General features: G+C 37.7%; 1 protein-coding gene across 1 annotated transcript in view; it reads right to left on the reverse strand.

The window, feature by feature from the left end:
- LOC133469703 (paired box protein Pax-2a-like) overlaps positions 1 to 5766 on the reverse strand; it is a 28947-nt gene extending 23181 nt beyond the window's left edge. The window contains 4 exon segments of the mRNA XM_061757097.1: positions 72 to 151; positions 3151 to 3348; positions 4532 to 4697; positions 5669 to 5766. Of these exon segments, the coding sequence (XP_061613081.1) occupies positions 72 to 151; positions 3151 to 3348; positions 4532 to 4697; positions 5669 to 5729 (505 nt within the window). The 5' untranslated portion in view covers positions 5730 to 5766.
- Positions 5767 to 9927: the final 4161 nt, after the last annotated feature.

Raw genomic sequence — 9927 nt, forward strand, 5'->3', positions numbered from 1 at the left:
CTGATGATGATGATGATGATGATGTTGATGATGAGAATGGTCACGGTGATGCTGCGAGCCCCAGTACCTACCTATGGTATGGCCTGGCGTCGACAGGGACGTCCCATCGGGCGAGGGATGAAAGGGCTGCTGCACTTTTGTTCGGATGATCCTGCAAGTCCAGGCAGATGTTAGCCGGGTATGGAAACATTAAGCGTTCCAGCCGAATGCTGCAAATGTCTACATTTCGCAAATAAAAGACATTTTCCATCCATCCATTTTCTACGTTGCTTGTCCTCATTAGGGTCATGGGTGAGCTGGTGTTGCTGCGATTCAAAATGGGCAATTTTGTCCTAACGTGAAATTTTTGGGAATATGGATGGAAGGCCGGATTGGAACCCATATCTGGCTAAGCCCTTACGCTTCACACTACTGACGCCCCCCCCCAGACCCTCTGCAGGACCGCCATCCCCACCCTACCTCCCAGCACGCCGAGGCTGATGAGGCCGCATCGATCGGAAAAGTCCGGGATTTGCCCACGCGGGCCGAGAGATGCAAATGGAGAGCTATAAATTACACGTGACAGGAAAGCAATAGTTCCTTATTGCCCCCGCGCTAGCTCACGTTAGACTTGTTCGGTCTGAGCGGCGCACCCGCCGAGAAGGAGGCCCGTCACCATCATTTGGAAATCAGTCCTTTTTTTTCCTCATTTTCGTCCCTCGCGTTAGCTTCGCTTAGTTTGGCGTCCATGTTCCAAAACAATTTTAGGGAATCAATGAATGTTCCCCCTCTGAAGAAATATTAAAATCGCTAAGTTTCTGAATCAATACTATTGGACAGCACCCAAAAATGGTTTTTGTATTTTAATAACAAGCCATGTGTTTTTTAGTAGCTGGTCTCGGCTATGACATCATCATACAGGCCAAAGGTGTTTGAGTACGGCGTCCTATTTTGTCGACTGTTCTGGGGTCAGTCGGGAGCGCTCGAGCGGAAAACGAGACCGACTCCAGTCTGAAGTGAAGGGGGAGGCCTGGTTTTGAGCACAAAACTTTTGTTTCGTATCGTTTCCCTACTAGCGTAAGTGCCCGAGCCATTTTAACTTACTGTCATAATAATAATTAAAAACCACCAATGCGCTTACTAAAAACGTTTTCTTCATGTTTGCGTAGATCCTCAAGTCCTCTAGGTCAAGGAAATCCGCAAAGGTTAACTTCAGGCTAACTGGACTCTTTTTGTTTATGTAATGTGTTATATATTTGTTCTTGTTTTCCAAAAACGATTAAAAACGACTTAAGCAATTACGCTATTAGGCTAATGCTATATTATGTTCTAAAGACATGAAACATTTACCTGGAGATATGGCACCTAAAAATAAATTCCACCGTTTGAGCCCCTGATAGGACTAGAAAATTGTCTGATGGAATTATAACGCTTCTCAATTCAATTTCCCACATAAACAAAGAGAGCTGACTCCAAATCGAACGTTCTAATTGGAATTCAAAAAGGAGAGTAGAGGGGCTTTTTTTTTTTTTATGTTTTTTTTTTTTTTAGGGGGGGGCGGTATTAATCCGTACATTTTGGATTTATCGCGCACGCATGTGTCTCGGTTGCCTTTTTAAGCGAGCACGGACCATGAAATGAATTTTCCTCAGCCCTTTCTTATTTAAAAAATGTGTGTGTGTGTGTGGGGGGGGGGGGGGTGCGCGCGCGCGCGTGTGTGTGTGTGTGTCCATCCACGCTCTCACCCATCAGCTCATTAAAAAGTAATGCCTCTATGGAACAGTGCATCTTAAGCAAAGTTCATCAACTGGGGACGTGTTTGCGGGTGTGTGTGTGTGTGTGTGTATGTGTGTGTGTGTGTGTGTGTGTGTGTGTGTGTGTGCGTGCGTGCGTGTGTGTGTGTGTGTGGAAAATTTTTGTGAGATATATGCAGCATAATATTTATATACATATGGACAGTCGTATATTGCACTTTAACAGGCATGCACACATCAAAATGTGTGAGGATAATATTCCATTTTGATTAAAATATTTTCCCCCCCGATGGTGCATTCAAGATATCTTTTTGTTGCAAATTTATCGTTATGTTTGACTGCGGTTGTGGTTTGCAGTGGACTGAGAGCCGTTCCTAATATTTTGACCCTCTCGTGTTGCCAAATGTGGCCACCCTACTAACAATAATGTGCACATAGTTGAATTAACTTGATAAAAACAAACCTGTTTTTCCCTTCTACAAAAAGTTCCCTTAAATGCACCACCACCAAAAAAAAAAAAGAAGTCTAGATGTCGTTTTATTTTCCAAGCTGCTTTTTGTCTTTCCCACCTTCTTTTGAAATCTTACTGACAGGCTTGCAGTGTTAGCCCCGCCCCCCTGCCGCCACTGCGCGCATGCTCAGAAAGACGATTGGCCTGCTTGATGGCGCCAAAAGGGATGTGGGCGCCCTCATATTGATCTCCCCTCGTTGTCCACGTGCTGATTGCTGAGGGACCACCACCACCATCGAGCAGGTGCGTGCAACACTGTGTGGCCACTTCATTAGGGACACTTGAACGAGCTGTGCCCACTCAGAAAAAAATAAAAAATAAAAAAAATAAACGATCTACCTGAACAAATATTGCACTGCATCACATGAGACATGTTCCTAATGTTTTGACCCTCTGAATGTGCTTCGTTTTGATGGACACTAGAGATATTTTAATTATTGATCAAATTATTAGGAACATCTGCAAAACAAATCTGCCTTCACAGAGCCAATAACAAAAAAAAAAAAGGAAAGTCAAATTCGTAGTGGAAGCTGTTCCTAATGTTTTGACCCTCTTAATTGGTCATCCTGCGTTTTGATGGAGACTACCAGAGAAGTGCTCCTAATATTATGATTTAATTTTTTTTTTTTTTTAAGAACAGCTCTTAAGTGTGACACGTGCAGGACCTCAATAATGACAATAGCAAAATATTAAATGTATGCCAAAAATAATAATAATTTGCATTAAACGTGTCAAGTCAGATTTGTTAATACAATTAGATCTCGTTAGTGACCATATACAGATTCTAATTATTTTACATGCAAAAAAAAAATATATATATATATATATATATATATATATATTTATGATACGAGTTTTGCATGATGTATTTGGTTTTAAAACTCCTGCCATTAAATGCACTCTTACCGGTTGATGGACGAGACGCTGGGCACGGTGTCGTTGTCGCAGACGCCCTCAGCCAGCAGCCTGTCGCGGATCTCCCACGCGAACATGGTGGGGTTCTGCCTCTTGTAGTCCGCTATCTTGTCCACCACCTTCGGCGTGGCCACTTTGGGCTTGGAGCCTCCGATCACGCCTGGTTTGATGCTACCAGTCTCATAGTACCTGCATATGCAAATAATAATAAGGATAATAATAATTAAAAAACAATAAGACTTAAATTTGTTTCCCTATTCATGTGAAATTTTTCTGTAACGATTTTTGCCCCCTGGGTGTCAGCATTTTTATGGCCAATCACGCAAAACAGGCCCTTTAAATATGAGACAGGGGGCGTAGCTCAGGTTAAAAAAAAAAAAGCAAGTCAAGCCCACCCACACGTCACCTTTATACGCTGAAAAATCTAATTTGATCATGTCGCCTACATTGGTTGCACATGATTAAAATCTGGTGAACTGACCTAATTTCCCCTCTTTTCCTCGAAAATAATCAAAAAATGTTACTTTAGCACCTTTGAATCGTATGCGACCAATGTACATGAAATTAAAAGGACTTTTTTCCCCCTCCTCCGTATGCCCAGTCCAATAATATTCATAAAGAATTATGAATTACCTCCACCAAGCACATATTAAGTTTTGGTAAAATACATAATAATAATAAATAATGCAACCCCACTATTTTGAGGATTTACCTTGTAAATACTTCGATTTTGTGTCCCCAAAGAAATTGACTTATTTTACTAAAATTGATTGAGAGGTGCTGATTTTATAGATGTATGTTTGTTTGTTAGCAGAACTTTTGCAAAAAACGATGATTTTCATTTCCAGCAAACCTTGTGGAAAGAACAATTCGGTTTGCATTAAAAAAAAAATAATAATAAAAAAAATCGTATAAAATACTACATTTTGAAAAATCGTCAAAATGAGTACATTGTTTAAAGCTTTTGTTCAATTCCCATTAGTGGAAAATGCATCAGTCACGAGCACTAGTGCAAATGCAAAATTCACTCCTTGATAACAACATATATATATATTTATACATTTAAGTAATACAACCACAGAAATGCGGTTTTATTGTATGTCAAAAAAACACATTTGACTAAAATGCATTCAATTGTACACATTCATTCGTTTGTGCTAACATTTCAAACTGTCAGAAAAACATCCATTTCTGTTTGCATTTGTAAAAAAAAAAAACAAAAAAAAAACACAAAAATCGTAAAACATTTTTTAGATATTTTGTTCAACCGATGCCAGCAGTGAGTATTTTGCACAATTTAGTGCTTAATATACAAAAATGAATTCTTTAAAAAATGAAGCCAAGATTCAATGAAATGTGAATTCGTCCGTACCTGCCCAGGATCTTGCTGACGCAGCCGTGGCTGACGCGCAGCTGCCGGGAGATGTCGCACGGTCGAACCCCCTGGTGGGCCAGCTCCACGATGCGCTGGCGCACCACGTCCGGGAGGGGTCTTCCGTTAACGAACACCCCGCCGAGCTGGTTCACACCCCCGTGCCCTACGTGGGAGACAACAGCAGCACACGCGCACACCGGCAGCCTAACATTACATAAAGCCATAAAGAGAGCCAGGAACAACGACGACTGAATAACATCAGATGCAGTCGTGCCATCTCGGTCAAGCTGAGTTGATGACATTCATTTGTCTGTTTAAAAAAAAAAAAAAAAAAAAACATTAAATAAAATAAATAAAAACAGGTTCATGTGTTTGCCACTCCAAACAAATAAAATGTTCATATATATGCTAAATTTTGATTTCACTTTGTGCTGTTCTAAATCAGCAAGTAGTGTTTTGTGGAAGCTTAGTGCACATTATGAATGACAAATGTAATGAATTCACTTTATTATGGGAAGGAGGCCAGTGTCCCCCAAATAGTCCCGGAAAAACAAAATGTAACAATTCTAAAACAAGCAACAACAAATAAATTCCCCCCCCCCAAAAAAAAAAACAAGGTGTGAAAAGCCTGTCTCGCTTCTCATAAATTTCATTTTAAAACACTAATGTTTTTGTACATCAAACCAAAAGTAAACATATTTTAAAAATGTATTTCTAAGCATAAAAACAACAACTTTCCCACAGTCCACGTGCAGCAGCTTGCTCGCTCCTCTGAGGTTCACTTTCACAGCTTCATGGTAAATAATTGATCGAGCTCTAATAACTCATATTACACTACAATTATTTTTTTTTGCTGAACGAGGCTAACACACACACGCACACACACACAAAAAAAACATCAATTATTCACTGGAATAAAATCATATCAAGTTGCACGTGCGAGTCGAGTACATTGGAATGATTGTGGCATCATTTTGGCTACATTACAACTGGATATTTCTTGCACGTTTAAACACATGCTGCATGCAACTTTGTCATTAACGCAGCTTTTTTTTTTTGAAATGCACATTGATTCACGTGTGATGATAATAATAATAATAATAATAATAATAATAATAATAATAGCAATGAAACTGGGGTTGTGCTACTTACGGTGCATGGCCGCGAAGTGGTCCGCCTTGCAGTGAATATCCATCGGATAGCAAAGGAAAGAAAACAAATCAACCCAAGCCGCCGTGTCGCCTGCTTACAATGTCAAAGAATGCAAAAAAAAAATACAAATAAAATGAATAAAAATCAGGATGCTGTCGTCGCCTCCTCCACCGCCACCACCGCAGTACGAGGGACAACTTTGCACACCCCCGGTCCTCCTCCTCCTCGTCCGGAAGAAGGAAAGACCGCAAAAGTTGCCTCGGTAGCGGGGTGCAGTACGCAAGAGGGGCTGGCAGGTGCGTCGCCCACCCCCCACCCCTCTCTTTGGGTTCAGCGCCGCAGACCGAGCGGGAAGCTCATCGCGAGGGAGAAAAACGGCTCCGGTGTGCGGTAGGAAACTCGGCTCGGCTCGGCTCGGCTCGGCTCGGTTCGGTTCGGTTCGGTTGTAGCTCCCCACAATCCGTGCGCGGCGGCCGGGCCCCCTCTTCCCCTCTTCCCAGTGCAGCTGGGATGCGCTCGCGTGGAGGTTTCGCACCGGGAATGAAGCCCGTGTCGGTGTGTGTGTGCCTCTAAAAGCGACAAGACCCCCACCCCCCTGCAGCATTCCCCCCCAAGCTTGACTTGTCAGACAAAGGCAGTACATGCCAACACACACACACACACACACACACAAACATACACGCACGCACGCACACGCACACACACACACACACACACGCACACACACGCGCGATGAGGAGTCCAGATGAGGAGCTCTGACTCATTTACAGGAAGTGCATGTCCAAATAAGGAACATCAGCCAGAGTTCATAATAACATTCAAATGAAATATGTACATCTAAATTAACTGCATTTTTTTAAATAAAAAAAAAGAAAGAAAAAAGTTATTGATTATCACTCTTTCCCCTATTTGTTATTGAACATGGGGGTTCTCAAACCGAGGTTTGGGGCCCTAAAATCCAATTTTTGTAGAGTCAAACAACTCTATTGCTCATCAAGCAGACATATTGTACATATTCCTTGTAAATGACTTTTATGTCTATTTTGGCATCAATTCAAGCCTTTATGCATAATGTATGTGTACATTTACTTTGGTCATGGCAAGGAACCAAATAAGATGCACATAAACATTTTAAAAAAAATTGACATACATAAAGAGCCACCTGTAATTAACCACAAACGATAAAAGAAAATGTTCAAAATATGACAGTAACATCCCCCAAAATAATGTATGAATACAGCATTCCCGAAATACAACATAAATATCCCCAAAATAACACACATATTCCAAGTATTCCAAAATACCTAAATATTCCATTAGAAAATATCATAATAATAATAGCAGTAATAAGAATAATATTCCGCGAAAATGATAAATGTTACAAAAAATACTACACCTACGTTCCAAAATGAATATCCCCTAAATGCCATGTAAATATAAAACAAATAATAATAACACTTATATTCCAAAAATAACACACAAGTATTCAAAAAAAAAATACTTAAATTGTGCATCAGATATGACATAAATAAGCCTGACACAAATATTTCCAAAAGTACAACCTTATCCAAAATGAATATTTCACAAATACGACACCTACATATTCCCAAAATAATAAACAAGTATTGGAAAAAGTACTTAAATATTCCATCAAATATGACAAACATTTCCTAAACATGACATAAAGATTCCCCAACATCCTACATAATAAATAATTCCATTTCTTTTTTTTTTTTTTTTTTTTTTAAAGCTAAGAGTGTGTTTTTTCCATGTGTGAGATGAAGCTCATTGTGTGATGGTGATGAGGAGGAGGATGATGATGATGGGGATGATGTCCTCCACATGTAGCAGTACCAGCCGCCTTCTGTAGATGGCGCTGTATAGTTTCACAAGCACTCAATTTGCAGCCTTTCTTGGGGTCCTTCAAGTCAAAACTTGATTTCCTTTTCCCCTTATTTTATAAATCATATTAACATGAGAAAATGCACGGATATGATATAGGAATCTTTTTATACTATTTGTTTTGTTGTTGTTTTACTATTCGCAAATCATACTCATAAACTTTGCACACTAAAATGTCAAATATATGTATTATTTATATTTTTATGCTGACAAAGTGTGTCGGTTCATGTACAGGCAAGTATTAAATAAGCATGAAACTTTTCTTAAAATGGTAAAATTTCCATTAAATTGAAGCGCTTAATGGATTAATACAGTTAATGAGGAGAAAATATGTAATTTAATATGCTAATTGGGGTAATGTACAAGAAAATATAACAATGCAATTGCCAATAAAGTAAAATTACATATGGAAAAATAATACTGACGTGGTATTTTACAAATAATATTTTCATTTTGGGGGAAAGGGGGGGGGGGGGTTCAATTACTGCCTCCTAGTAAGGTTTGAGGATGTTTTTTTTTTTTTTTTAATATTATTTCATTGTTAGTGTTTTTGGACAGAGCTTGTGGTATAATATGTTGCACTATAGGCTGTAATTTCACACCCGGTTGCACATTTCCCTTACAGCACCCCCCCCCCCCCTCCCCCCACCCCCCCTATTCAGCCCCATACCCTCCCCCTCTCATCTTTTAGACCCCCTTTCTCTTGCAGGACCCCCATAAAAATTATCCTTTTCGGTGAGACAGGACAAAAGTTTCATTTGCTGCTATTATTATAATATTATTTTGATTTAGGTGGTGTTATATTGCAGGTGTTATAAATAACCTCAATACCCACACACTCACCCCGCCCCCCTTTCGTCCATAGGCCGTGACGTCACTTATCGATCAAAGAGGGTTCACATGACTTAGAAGTGCAATAGGATTTTTTTGTTTGGGTGTTGCCTTGATATTTAATGATGATAATATTAATATTCAATACTCAAAGATTGTTTTATATTGAATGGAGTAATTGTAAATGATACCATGGGCTTTGCAAATATGATATGAATATTCCCCAAACTGCGACTAAATAGTCCATATATACCACAAGCAGATTTAAAAAAAAAAAAAAAAAACATAAAAATGCGACATAAACATTCAAAAAAAAAAATAACACTGGAATGTTCGGAAAATAATACATAAACAAGCCAACAATACCCCATGCATATTGCAAAAATTATACATGAATGTTCCAAAAACGGAGAAAATATTTAAAAAATATGCTAGATAACTATTTTTAAAAATTACATATATATTTCCAAAATACTACATTAACATTCCCTCGAAAATTACATATTCCCAAACCATGACATGAAATATTTTAAAACTATGGCATAAACATTCAAAAAGTTTTGCATACATATCCCAAACATAGTACATAAAATGAACATCATTAATATTTATAAAACAAAATATAAACAGTAAAAAACTTAAATATAAAAATTACATAAATATATTACATATTCCACAAACATTACATTAATATTCCAAAAATGTCACAAATATTATAAAACATACTTAATAACATTACAAAATACTGCATAAATCTTTAAAAAATATTGCATATGAACATAAAAAAGAAACATTTCCCAAATACTGTCTAAATATGGGCAACAGTTGAGAAAAAACATTTTACAATCACCACATAAATAATCCCAAAATATAACATACTGTACATGTTCTGAAATTACTACATAAACATTCCCAAAATATTTCAGACGTTCCAAAATAATAAATCTTATTAAAATAAAAATACACCATATTCCATAAAATACCACATGAATTTTCTAAAAACAATTCCTAAGCATAAAAATAACTACATAAACAATATAGAAATATTCCCAGAATACTATACTAACATTTGAAAACGTTATTTAAATATCCCCTAGATATGACATACGTATAAATATTAAAAAAATAAAAAAATTAAAAAACATCAATATTCCAAAGATACCCAATGCATATTAAAAATACTATATAAATTTACAAACACTACATGAAATACACACAAACACTAAATATGCCAAAGTAGTACATTAAGGTTCTAAAACAATACATAAATATTCCTAAATATGCCACACATATTCCAAAATTCCGTCATGTAAATAAAAAAAACATACTAATATATATAAAATCAATTCCAAAATTACTGCATAGAAATTCCAGAATATTCCCCAAATCCTCCACATATTTTAGGCCTTTTAATGTCTTACTGAGAGCAGATAATCAGTTTGATGCGTGTAAAAAAAACCAAAAAAACAACAACAACAAATAGATTTGACACTGTAGCGTTTAGGCTT

The sequence above is a fragment of the Phyllopteryx taeniolatus genome, chromosome 19 (genome assembly GCF_024500385.1).
Source record: "Phyllopteryx taeniolatus isolate TA_2022b chromosome 19, UOR_Ptae_1.2, whole genome shotgun sequence".
Lineage (NCBI taxonomy): Eukaryota > Metazoa > Chordata > Actinopteri > Syngnathiformes > Syngnathidae > Phyllopteryx > Phyllopteryx taeniolatus.